The sequence below is a fragment of the Plutella xylostella genome, chromosome 17 (genome assembly GCF_932276165.1).
Source record: "Plutella xylostella chromosome 17, ilPluXylo3.1, whole genome shotgun sequence".
Lineage (NCBI taxonomy): Eukaryota > Metazoa > Arthropoda > Insecta > Lepidoptera > Plutellidae > Plutella > Plutella xylostella.
In genome coordinates, this window is record NC_063997.1 from 5971084 (window position 1) to 5988324 (window position 17241).

The 17241-nt window shown below is 39.0% G+C and overlaps 1 protein-coding gene across 1 annotated transcript; it reads right to left on the reverse strand.

The window, feature by feature from the left end:
• Positions 1-9561: 9561 nt before the first annotated feature.
• Positions 9562-16964, reverse strand: LOC105393861 (E3 ubiquitin-protein ligase ZNF598). Its single transcript, XM_048626842.1, has 10 exons — positions 16835-16964; positions 16544-16738; positions 16102-16353; positions 15448-15533; positions 14466-14704; positions 13891-14014; positions 13315-13493; positions 12078-12206; positions 11478-11683; positions 9562-11326 (listed from the first exon to the last, which is right to left on the reverse strand). Exons 2-10 carry the CDS (start codon positions 16712-16714, stop codon positions 10283-10285), a joined length of 2430 nt encoding a protein of 809 aa, XP_048482799.1. The 5' UTR covers positions 16715-16738; positions 16835-16964; the 3' UTR covers positions 9562-10282.
• Positions 16965-17241: the final 277 nt, after the last annotated feature.

Consider the following 17241-nt stretch of genomic DNA (forward strand, 5'->3'; position numbering starts at 1 on the left):
GCGGCGCTCGCTTTAAACTATCCGTCAGATTCATACAATATACGCTAGATTTGATAAGCAAGCGACGATGCTTTAGGATTGTTAATGGCAATGTGAGTTGGGTCTCACCCGACAGCCGGACCGAGAACAAAATCGACCGACGCCGACGATTAGTCGAAAATGGAGACACTTCTGGATGTTAGGAATAAGAGGGTTGCTGATGTCAATAGTGATCACCACTTAATCGATGGAAAAATGTGCTTGAAGATAGCGGGAGTTTAGGAGCAGGCCACAAGATCTGCCAAAGGTGTCATGTAGTTAAGCTGCAGGACCCACAAGTTAGAAGATAACTTAGTATCCAGATCGACAACAAATACCATCTACTAAGTCTGGACGAGGTCTCATTCAAAGATCACAGGTCTGGCATCAAAGACGTATTGTTAAAAATTTGGGAAGAAATAATAAGGCACAAGGAACACTTATAGAATGAATAGATGTCTAAAGAAACATGGGATATGATCAACCATCAAGGAAGACTTAACGTCGAACTAGACGATCATTCTAAAGAAGCACTTGCGTACGAGTATTTTCTTTGTGAACTTAATATCAAATGAAATTTATAAAAGGACAAACGCTGCTAGGGGTGACTCTATATCCAGAGATGAGACCACAACCATCTGCTGCCATAGGAAACATGAAGGATTTATACAAAGCATCTTGAAGAACATTGCAACAAAACCCAGGATATCTCCTTGTTACTATGGAAGATTGACTTTCAAGATGGTATGGCCACATTGCCCAAGTTTTTAATGATCCTAACCACCACCTGAGGAGTTGGATGCAGATGCAAATATACCAGGGGCATCTTGTTTCTTGATGCATAATCGTAATCATTATGATTAATAAAATCGGCAGGTCGCTAAGGCTAGTCTGAGGCCTTCGGGTGGCTTGAAAACGTCTGAAAGTTGGGTTGCCCACTTACCCGACAACTCTCTCAGCACAAGATTGCTTGTGTTGGGGTCCACCAACCACCGACCCGTGCTAGGCCAGCGTGGTGGACTAGGCCTAATCCATTCCTTCATTGGAAGGAGACCCGTGCCCCAGCAGTGGGGACGCAATGGGTCGTGATGATGATTAATGATGAGATTTATGACTATCCTGCATCTTGACAGAAATTTAAATATCCAACCCCCAAATAAGACGAATTGATACGGACCATACGATCGCTGAAGAGTGGCAAAGTACCAGGGAACGATGGATTTCCTACGGAGACATAAAAAAACAGGTTAGATGCAATACACCAGATATTGCACTCTTCAGCGATGGAGGATAATGAAGTGAAGTTAGAGTAAAAGTTAATTTAATTCATGTCCAACTTTTTCCTATAAGGTTTGCTTTTCGTTAAAATACTTTGTTCTGAAAATTATGGGATACAAGCAGGTCGTGGCACTCGTGGTCACTCACTTAAAACGTGGTCTTCTATTTCGTATAATTACCTAACAATTATCAAAGAGTTTTGCGCTTGAGAACACATTTTCGGTTAGATTTTTATATTGATAAGAAATCCTTTTTCTGACTAGATTTCGATATAAATTATTTAAGAATAAGTTTATTTTGGATATATAATTTTTATTTTGTATAAAAAGTAATGTCATGTTAATACAATACAAATATTTTACATTAAGAACCATATTGTCATAGAAAAAATATTTAATAAAAAATAAATATTTGGTTGGATCCTTTTAGAGAAACGTTAAAATTCCCTATTTGCATAGAAACAGCAACACTATTATTTAGAACCTGTGTAAAGAGTAATATAATAGATATTATAATTTATTGTAGTTATCAGGTGATATAATAAAAAAATATAGTTTTATACTGGCGAACGAATCTGAGTTTGTACCTACGAAATTACGCTGCGCACGCGGCGTCTACTGTCGCATAGACGCCAGTCCTCTCCCAATGAATGTCCCGGCGGGGTACTGAAGCGACACCTTTCCAACCGGTCCTATTTATATTATTGGCGTTTTCACGGAATATACGTCTGGATATAACAGCTTAAACACCATAAACCGCTTCTTTGCAATTCTTTTGAATTGTTTTATATCACTTATATCAATTATCTACAAATCGCAAAAAACCGCTTAAGTGCCAATTGTACCATTAAACAGATTTAGGTAAAGTTGTATTAACCGCCAATCGCCGCGAGTAAGGCTGACCGGTAAAATGGTTTAAGTGCCAGTGAGGCTTAAATTACAATTACGTAAAATATATTAAGTGCTTTTATGTTATTTTTGACAAGAAGGCATTTAGTTTTATATCCATTTTGTTTTATTTCGCAATCAGGTAGGTCGCTTAAGTAACTAATGATACAAATTCACATTCATTCAAAATGAATTAAGTCACAGTGTTTTACTGTTTTAGTAAGGGTAAAATGTTTTATATAACTTTATTGTTGATCATGTATGTTTGAACATAGAAATGACTAAAAAAGTGGCTCTTAATACAAGAAAAAAGTATTAAGATTTCCAAAATCACCGATGTCTTAAGCGCCAAAAAAGTGCTCAGATCGAAACGAGACCAGCACCAATCGAAAGAGAAAAATCAGGCGATTCCAACGGTGTATATAACTCATATTCGCCAAAAGTGGCGTATAAAACATTCTGCCTTTCCACCGTCGATATATGCTGGATCGATTATCCTATAGCTCTATCGTATAGGCATCGATCATCGATCCATTGACGAAAGAATTTCATCATTGCATCGACCACACTGCACGCGGTGTAGCGGTCAGAGTTCCGAGTTCTGCGTTCCGTCAAAGAAATCAATCGCTGTCCACGTCCAACTGCTTTCTAAGCACAGGGGTATAATCGTGACAGTACTGACATTGCGAAAAAGAGACGCTTAGCTACATTAAGCGTAAGAAAGAAACGTTAAGCTGTAAAACTTTTTTGTCCTTTTTGCTGAGGCGCCTGTTTACGTCAGTTCTCTGTGCCAAACAATGAAACAAATGAAAAATCTGTGCCAAACAAAGGCTGACAGTTACAACAAAATTTTCTAAATGCTATTTATTTTTGATTTGCTAGTGATTTGTGGGTGTTTATTAAGTTTATTAGACTATTATCATCACTTAACGAGTGTGTGACATGGTGGGTGGATTTTGTTCGGTTGTATAGAGCATATTGAACGAAAACACGATGGAATGATGGATGAGATATATTTTCACATGTAAGTAGATACTATCAAGTTTAACAAGCTTACATTCATCATAGTACTATCTATTGGCTCGATTTTAATATAAAACGATACTAATTTTAATACTGTAAGGTCTTTTAGTATCAGTTTTAAGTAAAAATTACGAGGTACCATATCATAACAAATCACATGGTGTTGCAAGTTATTGAAAATTTATTTTACCCACAAATATTATAGTATGCAAAGAAAATACTAGAAATTGTAACGGACTCGGGTTGGGTTTACAAATGGGGCGCACGAATTCGGTTTTTGTGAAGATTGTATTTTGTAGAAGTCATTCTCCTCTTTCAAATGAGGTGCCTCTCATTGTGAGGAAACGTTCGTTTCTTTTTTTTTCTTCCATGTGTGATTTCTTCTGTATAATATAAAGTTTATTGTATTGATACGAAATACGTGTTTCCTTTAAAAAAAACCCCATCACATATTTGGCCCACGATTATAATGCTCATGCTCATCCATTTATCTCTTTCATAGGTTTCCGACAGAAAAAAAAATATCAAGAAAATGGATAGACATTACCGGTCGCACAAATTGGGAACCAAAGAAACATACAAAAATTGTGTTCGGCACATTTTGAAGAGGATTGTTTCGATTGGACGAAGACAATGAATTATACAATCCACTCAGTTTGTGTATATTAAATAATTATATTGAAATCAAATAAGTATGAGTAAAGTTTTTTTTCTTATATCGTCGGTTGACAGGAAAAACTCACTAAGGCTGATTTTTCAATATTCAGATAAATGTTATCTGGGTAATACAAACATTGAGAAACATTGAGACGCAACAGCATCAAAATTATTTCCCAGCAAAACTTTTGTCTGGCTATTGAAAAATTTGCCTTTAGTGTCTTTTTCCTATCAACCGACGATATACTCAAGTTTTGTTTTTGTTATTATGATTAGTTAAATTGCCCCATATTTACTTAGGTTTAATTTTTTTGTCGGCAACATCTATGGTTTGAGTGAGAAAGAGAATAGTGCACACGGCGATTGCGAATCTATTTGTAGTTGATCTGAGTTTCTAAGTGTTTCTAAGCAATGACGAAAGAAAAAAAGTTTTTTCTCTCGTCATTGTTTCTAAGCCACCCAGCTTTGGGCCAACACATAGGTTACTGAGAAGTCTGAGAACGCAAAACTCTTGCTCTTGCGTGCAGTGTGGCCGAAGCGAAGCTATACTAAAAAAAGAGCTAAAAGTCATCGAGACCGTTATTATTCTTAGCTCTAAAAGGCTCTAAACTAGTCTAAACAAATCAAACAGCGAGGCCGTTAGTTAGGTATATTTTTATTCTGAGTTCTGAGGATAATATAAAAAAATGGCGGCCGATAAGTGGAAGCAAGAAAGAGCGTTTCATCAAATAAAGGTGGGTACTGAGCAACGTTACGAGGTGTAATGTAGCATGTTACACAGCGAGCATTCGTGCAGTCAGTACGTAGTGTTACGTGGAAACCAGCGAGCAACGAGCCGCTCGGTGCTCGATTTGAGAGCTGAAACAAACCATAACTTACCTTAGTAAGGGTTTTGTTTGAAATATCAATGGACAACATTTCAAAAAACTAAAGCTGCTATAAATCGAAAACCATTTCGAGATTTAGCTCTCAAGGCCACAAAAAAAATGTTTTTGTATTTTTTAGATGTATCATTTTCGAGAAAATCATAAAATAGTAAAAAAGTGCTGATGACGTCATGCATCAGGTGCGATGCATTTTGATGATCAAAGCCTATAGGTTTAAAAACAAAGTAACTGTCACTTTCAGTTTTGATTGGCGTTGACGTTTTATCGAGTCGTTGTTGTTTATTTGGGTCATTTTCATAAATTCTGTTCTGACACTTTCTGACTATTTTTTTAATTTATCATATAAAATGGTTAGTACTTATTAAGAGATGACCTCTATTTAATATGTCCCAGAGCATGCCACCGCCTACATAGATGAAAAAATGCTTCTGCTTATTTTTTACATGATAAGTACCTACTTTGTATCATCAGAAATATCAATGTCATTTGAAAATGACCCATTTGTTGGTTGGCATGTAAACAAAGTTTAAATGTCACTTGTCAGTGTCATTTATGTTTTTTTTCGAGACTAAGGCAATAGACAAAAATAAAAATTGAGCCTAATATGTGATGTCACTTCCGGTTTTAAAATAATTAACTATAAAGTTAAAAATAACATGCAAAAATTCATGTATATACAAAATAAAAAAATACGGGTCCTCTTATTTTATATAAACTTTCCGAATAGCTATTAAAAATATAGGGTAAAGAAAATGAAATGTTGTCCATTATCCCGTGAAAAGGTCTCTATTGCACTTAGGCATTGAAGTATTGAAACTTGATAGGAATCGCATGAGCATGAGGCCGTCCGCCATTTCTTATTGTTTCTTTATCTGCTAACAATAGATATAAGCGATAATGCTAATCGTTTATTTTAAAATTAAATAGAAAGGTAGGTAGTTAGTTAATAAAATTATACTTACATTATAAATATAGAGCAGGGATATGTCTATACACGCCAAGTTCAGCAGTGTATGATTTATCTTGAGACTTGGTCTGGAAACGCGCTCCTCTCCTGACACTCTAGTACGGGTTTTGCTAATTATGAAAACGAAAAAAGTTTACGTTTTCTCCTGTCATCTGCCTACTGCATAAATTATATCTGTCAAAAGTTCCATGATAGTTTCCATTAGAGGCACCACTTAGTATGCGAGAAAACGTAAACTTTTATAGTTTTCGACAAACTGTACTAGACCTGCTGGCCTCCGTTTTCGTATTTCTTTCTCCATCGACTCAAGCATAGGTCTCACCTTAGAGTACTAACCCTCGTCTCACATTCTCGATCATCCTGAATCCGCGTTGTTCTATGTTCTCTGCAATGAACTTTAACTCACAACTTCAAAAATGTATTTAGATTAAGATCCATATTTATAAATGTCGCCAAAATAATGATGAAACCTTATTAAAAAAAGATAAAAAGAAGTCTGTGTTTTGTCAATGTTTTGTATCTTACCGCCCTTAAGGGTCTGCAAGGGGTAATCGAGGGTTGGCATTGTCATAGAATTATGTAGTAAACGATGCTCTACAACCTTGAAAAAAATCACACAGGTAGTCGAAGAGTCTAGCTAGGTGCTGAATGATTCGAATTTAAGTAAATGCGTATGGATAACTGTAAATAAAATTCAGAATATCACGAAAAACCAGAAAATCACACTCCCGTATTGTAACAACTGTTTCGTAATTATTATGAATTTTCATATGATTTTTATCATATTATAAAGTTAAATGCTTGGACTAGGCGCTAAATACCTTGTTTTTTAATAAACACACACTTATTTTGTGTAAATTAATCGCAAACTTGAGCAATTTTTTTCCCTCAAATCTTCATACAAATATCTATGGCGGCTTTCTGTGTTATAAAATCATAAACACAAGTGACGTTTGACTCAGTCGGCCGCTGGCCTCCAAAGAAGGGTCACGTCGGTTTAGGCAGCACTGACAGCTCGCGATCTTATCGTGTACAAACACAAAATCACTGCACATTGGTTGTCATTGCACTTTTTCAACTTTTATGACACCAACATAATTTGATTTGAAATTGAGGAAGCATAATTCTTTTATTATATTCAATACATTAAATTAGATAGTGGGTAATATTCTCGTGACATTACAGTCTCGTAAAAGTCTGATGAGGAGCAGGAATATAGCGAATGGATCTAAGTGATGACAATACGCAGGAACATTTGGTTAAGGATCAAAAATCAGTGAACAAACAAACAACATGAGACAAAAACAAAAATACAGACAAAATACAAAACAATAACACAACGGTTTGCTGTCCGGAGTGTTGAAACGGCACCAGCTCAGCATGAGCTGTGGACAGTAAGGCCACAGCACTTGATTGATCGGCGAGCTGAGCACCAAAATCAAGAAAATATTCAAAGTTTCCATACTCGCTTTTCACGCACACACATCACAAATTCATACCTTGTTCTAGGAGCAATGTCTACCCTGCTGCATTTCCATGACCACTTATCACTAGTGTCCCACCGGTTTCGGTGCTCAGCGGAATAGCACCATTAACCATTATTATTCTGAGATATCATCACTTTTTATTCTGAGTTACCCAACATAAAATCACGCCATCTATTGAAATCATTTTTTAAAATTAGGTTTTGTCTATGGTGTAATCCCCAAATTTAAGGGTAAAAGCTAAATAATTCTATTTTAACCTTTTTTATACCTATTATATTAAAAGACCTATTCAACGATACCCTACCTACACCATCAAAATAACCGGAAAAAATATCAGCCCCAATTTACTTGTATGGGACAGGGAGTACCACAATATTTTTTTTGGGGTACTCCCAATCTATGCGAAATGACAACTTGATATCTTTACCCGTTTCTGAGAAAAAGGGCGGTGACAGACGGACAACAAAGAGATCCTATAACGGTTGCTTTTTTCCTTTTGAGGTACGAAACCCTAAAAATAAGAAAAAATATTATGCTGCTACCAAAAAATGTACTTACAGGTATTGAAAAAGCGGTATATACTAAACAAATTATAAACAAACAAAAAGGTATTTTGTTTGTTTATAATTATATATTTTTATTTGTAACTTTTTAGTTGTTTTTATTCTATGAAATTTTACGTCAGTAGTTCATGATCATTTTTTATTTCAATAATTTTGTTGTTATTTAAATAGGTACCTTCAATATGCATATTTTTGTAATGTGAAAATCAAGCCCTTTCATTCGGTACCTTACACGGCAATGTTGAATTATTATTTTTTCGATCATCACTTATGTCCTCTAGAGGGTGCTATGTACATTTTAATGTAACGTCACATAAACTATAACCATCGTGCAATCAATACGCGTCTAACAATACTTCATGCATCAAAATTTATCAAGCCGTTTAGGCTACAGGAGGGAACAAAGAAACAGACAAACATACATACATACAATCAAAAAACATTACCTTCCTCCTTCGGCAGTCGGGTAAAAAGGAGTAAGACAGGGGGTCATTCTGAACTTTTGTTCTACGAGTTTTGGAAATTAACAAAAAAAACCTTTTTCATAGAAACTTTGTTGGACACGTGACTTTTGACCATGGAAAACGAATATTTTTTTTTCGCGAATTTGCAAAACTCGTAGAACAAAAGTTGTTCAGAATGACCCCTTGACTCATTCCCTTTCGGCTTAGTATAGCCCTTTTGCGACACTATGAATTTACTTTGCTTCGTCGTCGGGGTTCAGTTGGCTGGAGGATGTCCGAAACTTATTATCTACACTTTAATACTTGTAGTTACCTTTCTACAAGTAAATACCACATTTGTTTGAAAAAGCTAATCGGGTTCCGAGTATGGAGTAAAGTGGCACTCCTATTAATTTCTACTCTTTCCTGGTGCCTACCAGTGTAAGTAAAAATTATACTTAAGTACCCTAAAATCACCCAAAATGTACTTGAACATAATTTTCAATAAAGTTGGCGAGTAAAAGTTTATCGAACCACTGTGCAAACTTACATGTGTGCGTGTCACTGCGTGTGCTGTGTGAAGAGCATTGAAAACCCAAATTTGGCGCGGCACGTCACCCTGTACGGGCCCTTAAGACGGTAATTTTGCAACCATAGAGTATTAATTTTGTAACAAAAGTATTTTTCAGTGTTGCCAGTCTAGAACTTTCGCATTTCGAATCTATATAAAATGTTTTTTTCTACTTAGTTTTTCCCGCGAGCTTTTACTCTACAGTTAGCTTTTCCCGCGAGCTTTTACTCTACAGTAAGCTTTTCCCGCGAGCTTTTACTATACACTTTAGCTTTTCTTTACTTTATAGAGCCTATACGTGCTATGCGCTACAGTGCCCTATTTGTTAATACGTCATCAGCTTCTACGCAATGTACACTTGAAAGCGTAACAAACAGGGTAACCTACCGCAGAAATTATACTTTAGGTAGGGTAGGTACCTACTCAACTGAAGGGCCGAAGTGAATCGCCGCCACCGCCGCACCGCATCTACTTACCCATCCAGGGCTAGGGGAACTAGCGTGGTTTTCCCGTGGATAATAATGTATGTGGTTCAGAATGACCTCCTGAGCTGAGTAACCTCCTTTTGGTTAACTTTCGATAGCTAAGTATAGGTATCCACGACCCACGACACTCGGGCTATCCTTTTATGAATTGATGTGAATTGATATTGTAGATTGCGAACTATGATTTTGTAATAATTTCCGACATAGACGCCCTCTGGTTGACCCCATGATTAGGAAATTCATAAACTTGGATTTCTCAATTCTTGCCTAACACACAAAAATAAAACAAATTAAAAAGGCTCAACAAAAAATGTTTTAGACAAAGATAATGTGTTCATTCACTATGAACAGTACAAAAATATTATAAATATGAATTAGGAAACAGTTTTATACACCTGTACGTAACTTGTTTCAGCTACAATGTTTATTTCACATTTCTCTATACAATTACATCTTTTGGATACTGCGAAAGTAAATTTCACAAATAGGTTGATACTTATATACGTAATTCGTAATTACAAGTCAAAATTGGATTCTACTTTCATAGATTTCAACATGAATATTTTCTGTATTGTCTACAATCTTTTAGATTAGGTAAATTATAGTAAAAACTTAACATAGCCCTGTATCAGCAATGTGTGAATGTAAAGCGGTCAAATCAAAGTTAGATACGGACAACACACACCATTTTTACGACTATGATTCATAAAATAAACTGTTGTATCTGTTTGAAATGGATCGCACTATACGACTGGCTAAATCAATAAGATAATTTATGAAAAATAACTATTAACAGTTTTATACATGTCCATCACAAGTTCGAGGATTAATTAGGCATAACGTAACAAAAATTAAATCGATTTATTTATAAAATTCTGTGTATTAAAAGGACACGCTCTCGCACCGTCAGCGTCACCATTCAACGACAATTTTACTCAACATTTAGACAAATGAAGACTGTGGTCAAGCGTGTTTACTCCGTCATATTTAGCATGGCAGTGGTCGAGTCGGGGTGGCTAGCGTGAGGAGAGCGGCGGCCAGTGCGCGGCGTCGTGCGGCGCTTGGTCCGGCGGCGCCAGCAGCTGCCCGCACGTGGCGCACACGGCCAGCCGCGCCGCCGCGCCGCGCCCCACCACCAGCTCCTGCTGCTTGGCGATGTCCGGCAGCAGCGCGATCAGCTCCAGGAATAACCCCTCGAACTGCGAGCCCAGCGACCTTCTGCAATGATTGTAGAATTCATCCGCGTTGATCAGACTGTCTCGGAACGCTCGAGAGACGCTTTTAAACTCCTCCATAGCCGGCGCGCTGCCTAAAGCTGCCGCAAACTTTTTGACGAGCGCACGGTTGCGGTTTTCAAAGTTGGGCGGCGGGATGTAGGAGTGCAGCGGCGCGGGGAAGCTCTGGCCGGCCGAGTTGGTGAAGGTGAGCCCGTCGCACGCGGGCCGCGGCTTGAACCCCGGCGGCGGCTTCACGCTGCCGTTGGGCCGCTTGGAGCTTTCCCCCTTGCGCAGCGGCGGGTAGTCCTGTGCCGCTAGCGCGAAGTCCCCGGTGCCTCCGTTCATGTTCTTCTCTGCCGCCTCTACCAGCTTCACCTTGTTATCATCGGGAGAGCTGTTGTTGTTGATGTTGGCGAGAACCTGCGCCATCTCCCGTGCCGGCTTCTGCTCGTGCGAACTGAAGTTCGTCTCGACTAAGTTCTCCTTCTTGTTGTTATTCTTCTTTTTCTCCTTCTTGGAGGGGTTCTTAGTCTCCGGCTGGCTAGTCGGGAGTTGGGGGGCGGGCGCGACTTTCTTGGCTTTCGGCTTGGTGTTGTTGACGGGTAGCGTGGGGAAGTCTGCGACGGGGTTGAAGCTGGGCTCGCGGGGGGTGACCGGTTCGGATCTGGCCGGCTTGGCCTTGTCCTTCTGCTTGGAGACCTTGACCCACTGCGCGGGCGCGGCGGGAGCGGGGCCGGACGACAGCGCGGGGAATGCCTCGGAACTGAGTTGCGGTTTCTTCTTCTGTTGCTGCGATTGGTTCTTCTTGAGCGCTTGCATTTCGTTGCTGTTGATGAGCGTTACCTGAATAATGAAGACATATACATTTTCATTTTTAATATTTCTAAATATTTTCCTTTCATAATCATGGACAAACATGACGTGGCGTCCAATAGGTACAAACAAAATAAACATGATAATACCAAAACTCCGCTCGCAACATACGTCATCTTACCTTAGCCGGCTGCACAGTCCCAGCCCCAATGCTGGGATGGTCGTCCCTGGCGACTCCGAGCGACGGGAAGTCGTCATCGGAGAGCGCGCTGATTGGCTGCTTCCTCTGCTGCGGAATGGAGATGCGGTTGCCGGTTGGCTGCGTGAGCCGGAAGTTGCTGGCTGATGCCGGCTGGCTGTGCAGCTGAATCGACACGCTGGGCTTTGCTGGAAAGAGGGATGGGAAAGAGTGAAAATAACTTACTTGAAGTTTCATACCTACATCTACACAACTTGATGTTTTTGTAGACTGCATAAAATTTTAAATTGGCATTGGCATCGTATTTTAAAAAAACTACACATGTGCCTGAATAGACGTTTAGCACGCAGAAGTAGCTCATAACCGTTAGAAGTTTTCTGCGCACTGTTTCTGCTTAGATTATGACTCTATCTCGTTACATTAAACGTGCTGCGATTGCATGACAGCTATCAGAAACTTTCCATTTTTTTTCTCGTATTTTCGTTAAGTAATTTTAGCATGCCTATATTGGTTGCCAATTTTAGCAGCAGTACTATTTAGCGACTTAGTTCAGGAAAGAAGAATATTGCCTGTAAAACTTACCATTCCTCAATAGCGTAGCAGCAACGGGCGCGGGCGCGCGGGCGGTGGTTGGCGCGGGGCGGGAGGGGCCACCACCGCCACCAGATAATGCGGGGAAGTTCTTGTCTGTCCGAGTCAGACCCTCGACACCTGACGACAAATGAGGGTTATAGTTACATTTATCGACAACAGCATTACTCATGGTAGTTCGTGAAAGTATTTTCAAGTGGCGCAAAATGAACTACAACCGAGTGGTCAGTGGATCACTATACTATAAGTATAGGTACATATAATAATCTATACACCCTGGTCAGTATGATTAAGCCGTACCTAAATACCCAATAAAAATTTCTAGTATTGGACTTGATACTTGCACTGGATTAAATCAAATAATTGTGGTCAATTTTGTCTCATGTTTATTCTTTGATAAGAATGTTTTTTTATTAGGTGTCTCATTATGTCCGCTAAGTTAATAATAACGTCGACCCTATCGTGTTAAATACAGCGGTAATCTAATCTTAATTTTATTCTGACGTTATAAATGCACTTAGGATATCGCTTCGTTTTTGTGTTTAAAGTAATATTATATTTAATTATGCATATACATTTTATACGTATAGGTTTGAATTTTATCGAATTAATTCGAGACTGCAGATATATTATATCCATATCCAACCATAATGTCCAGTAGTATACGATTCTATTCTATTCTATTCTCTGTGGGGTGTAACTACCTACACCTGGCTCTCTCGAATGGAACCGTTGTGCATATCAGTAAGGTCTAAACTGCCTTCCTAAGCTTGGACCATTTCCCCACCACGCTGGTCCACTGCGCCGGGATTCGAACCCGCATCTCTGGCGTGAGAAGCAGGCGCTTACCCGACTGAGCTACCACCGCTCTGCAGTATACGATTATGTACCGATGGTGATGAGAAACATCTCTATTACTTTACGCAGATGTATATGTCGAGTCGAGCATTAGACGATTAGGAAGTAGGTTAAAAATTACATGATAGCTACTTTTATAGACCAAGTGCGACGCTAACTGGGAAATCGGGCGATTCGAATGTCCATCATTACACGATAATTGCTAAAAGATGACCGTAATAATTAATTATTTATGTATGCCTGTTTGATGTGTTTATGGTTATCCTCTATGTAGTCTATGGTCACCTCTTGTCACGGTACTAATAAAATGGCGGCTAACAAGCAAATACATATTTATATTATTTATTATGTACACATAATTATTGCTTACTCTTATAAACAGTATGCGGCGCGGCGCGCAGCAGGGGCGCGGGGGCGGCGCTGCTGAGGCTGGGGAAGTCTGCGTTGCTGCGGGTGTCGATGCGCGGCGGCGGCGCCTGCGTCGGGGCTTCCGGCCCAACCCAGTCGCGCTCGCGCTCGCGGTCGCGGTCGCGCTCTCGCTCCCGCTCTCTGCAGAAAAGAATTTGATTAATGGTGAGGTCTGCCGTCAAGTTTGCAGGATAGTGTTGGCAGTTTATTTATACTTCACAAAATGGAAATAATGGAGCGTTTGGACATTTTGAACAATAGGATTTGTAAAGTTTTACATACGTACTTTCAAAGTACATTAGGTACCTACGTTCCATCACAATGTAGACACCAATTTACGTCGTTTTTTTTTCTTATAAAACGCATTGTAGAATTATAAAATCGTAAGCGGGAAAAAACCGAATAATACCTACCCCTAGGCATTTTGATGGATGACCAACTAGTTATGCGATGGTAGCGAGTGTCCTCCCGCGATGACTCAATTGCTGTCCTCCCGCGATGACTCAATTGCTAAGCAGGGGTCTTCATCAATACATACCGGTCCCTGGGCCCCTGGTGGCGGGTGACCGCGTGCGGCGTGATGTTGAACTGCAGCTCCAGCGTGCGCGCCTGCCGCGCCGCGCCGCGCGTCAGCCCCGCGCCGTGGATCGACGCTTTGTGGGCTACGGACACGATTATTATGGTGTTATTAATTATGTGAGTGTGTCATCTTCCTAAATATTATTTAGGTTTTTGTAACTCTATCATGACGCAAACAGGTGGGTTGCATGAAATAAGTCTCCTCAAGTAGTTATCAATGGAACCTTATACATAATCATATTATGTACCTACGGTCCTACGTGCAGTATACCATGGGGTGTCTGCGACTGGCAACTAAACCTACGATTAAACCTCCTATTACAAACCAGCTTTCCAGCACAGCTAGTCCAGTCTACTATTTGTCGCCGACACGATAAGGTAAAAAGAGTAATTATTATTGTGCGAAAGTGTGATATAATAGTAGTTCAAATAGCAATCTATGTTCCATCACTCTCACAAACCCTAATGAAACTATGTGAAAGAATGATCAGCTTATCACGAAGCAACTAAACTTTGGTTTGCTACACAACATACCTTTAAGATCAATTTCGCTCCTAAACACAGCGGTGAGATGCTGCCCGGCGCACTCCCCCTCTTCACAAAGATAATGCTCCGTTCTGAAGTGGTGGGCCAACGCCGAGTGGGACGCGTAGTAGTGGTTCCTCCCGTCCGCGTCACAGAGGTGGCAGTACAGGTGTTCCTTGCGCAGGTGACGGTACAGCTCGTCGGCGTCCATGAAGCGTTCTTCACAGAACTCGCAGAGGGGGTGGCCTCTGGAGGAAAGAGGTGTTGGGATTCATTAATATTATTATGAAACTACTTCCAGCTCTAATGTGGTGAGATTAAAAAGTATACTTATTATGGTTTAACTGCTCCAAGCTACACTAAAGTAATACTTATGGATAATGAAGGAAGGCAGTGATTTATAGTAGAATGTGAGCAAGCACAGGTAAATTTTAGATATAACTCTAGTTATTTCGTAAAATACCTAACTCTGAAGCTAATCGGATCATCAGGTCTGATTAAAATCGTCTAAAAAGAAGCTGACCAAGAAAATTGTATGCATTTACAATATATCATAAATCGCCTAAATACCTGATAGCAATGTCCAGAGTAGAGTATTACTAGTTTTGTAAGTAAAAAATAATCCAATAAAATATATCTATTTGTGTATTACTTTTGCCCTTGGCTAATGTCAAAACAAAGGCATTTGGGATTACTGATGTAGAGTAATGAGAATCAAATGAAACCTTTTGAAGGGTAAGCCTGAGGACTTTGCTGTGTACACTGTACATTTAGCATAGGACATGATAATTTTATTTATTTATTTAAATCCAACAGCGTTACAAGTTGTTATAAATATAATTATAGCTAGTTATAATAAGGCCACTAATAGGATTTACATTTTAAACTGTAGTATACATTTCAAAATGAAAGTTGCCCTTACCTGAAAGCAAACTTTGATTACTTGATATCAAGTGTTTGAGTAGTGATGAACTAACTGTAAATTATTTACCTATGTGATGTGTCATCAAGGTCTCCTTTCCGTCGATGGTGAGCCAGTTCTTGACGAGTATAGCATTTTCTTTCACTAGTGAAAATCTGGAAAATTTATGGTAATTCATAAGTTATATGAAGAAATGTCTGACTAGATTCTAAATATTTTATCAGTAATGAGTTAATTATACCTAAATGAATCATTCAATAAACATTTAATTCTGGTATGCACTGATTTACTGAAGAAAAACTGGTATTACATTCTTCATTTTAGGATGCTTATAAAAAACATAGGTACATAATCTGATTTTGGTCAGTCTCAGTCTAGGACTAAGTATATAAATAGCTTTGCATAACTGCTTGTACACTCTAACCTGAGATTCCTATGTTTGTTTGACCAGCTGTGCATAATTAAAGTCTGATGATTGTTTAATTGAATATAAATCTCATTAGTGTTGCAATAAACATTGCATCTATTTTTGCAATAATATATACATTAGAAACTTTCTACTCAAATTTCAAGAGAGACACCAAAGTTCAAGTTACTGAGTTATTAAGTAAAAATTATTTAATGTATGTGTAATTTAGCAAGATAATTCTTTCAGTTGTGAATGTTTCCAACTTATTTTGTCTTATACATAGAGGTTCTAGTGTAAGAATGCAAGAATAATACCTTGAGATGTTTGACACAGAGATCGCAGTAGTATCTCTCATGCACTTTCCTCATGTGGTCACTGAGCGCGCTGAAGCTGCGGAAGGGTGCGAGGTTCTCACACAAATTGCACTGGTTCTCCAGCAACTTGGTGTATGCATTCTTGATCTCCTCACTGCAGTACGCTATTTTATACTGTCTCTCAAAAAGTTTGTCACTGAATGCCCGGTTACGAAGTTCTTTGTATGGTAACACAGTGTCAGTAAACACAACCTGTAAAGTAAATATTGTTGGTTAAAATCATTCATGAATGTATCTACATTGTTATTGTTGGATTTAATACAGTGTATTGTAGTAGATAGATTGTATCCATGAAGTAGCAGGTGAATAAAACTTAGTTAAGAGTTCATGTTTTGATTTAAAATTTCACAGAGTGCATGGAAAGCAAATACATGTAACTTACTCTAGCGAGAGCTTGTCGGCATATCGGGCACTCATTCTGGAGGCAGAGCACCCTCATGCGAGTGGAGCACTCGAAACACACAGGGTGGTCGCATTCACCGATTGAGTAATACAGCACAGTCTTGAAACACACTACGCAACTGCTGTTGTCGTTTGTCTGGCTATCGGACATGGTTCCAGCTGGAGATTGAGCTATCTGTGAAAGACACCTTCGTGAATACCTCTCGAAAACTAGTTCCTGTACAATGTTCTCAAGTAATGGTATGTGTTTCGAAATGAAAAAAATACCTACGTAGGAAAATGAAGGGCAAAAATTGACAATAAGTTGCAGATAAGTTCGGTGGTGGTCGGACGTCGGACGAATTAAAAATTTGACACTTGTTGGCGAAATGACATTTCAGTGACGTATGTAGTGTTGGGGTTTATGGACACAGATTAAGTCGCGGTTTTTAGATTATGTGTAAGGTGAGCAATATAACGTTATCGTATTCACTTTTGGATTCAAATCAATCTACCGCTACTTTTCTATAAAATCAATCTAGCGCCATCCTAAAAAATACTTCTACATCTAGTAGAAGCATAGAAGTAATAGACTAAAGTAACTTTATGATTTATAAGTAGAATTCTGGCTTTACATGGGCACGCCACCGCCGCCGCCGTTCTCCATGCGCCAACCTCGCGGCATTGCTTAAACGCTAA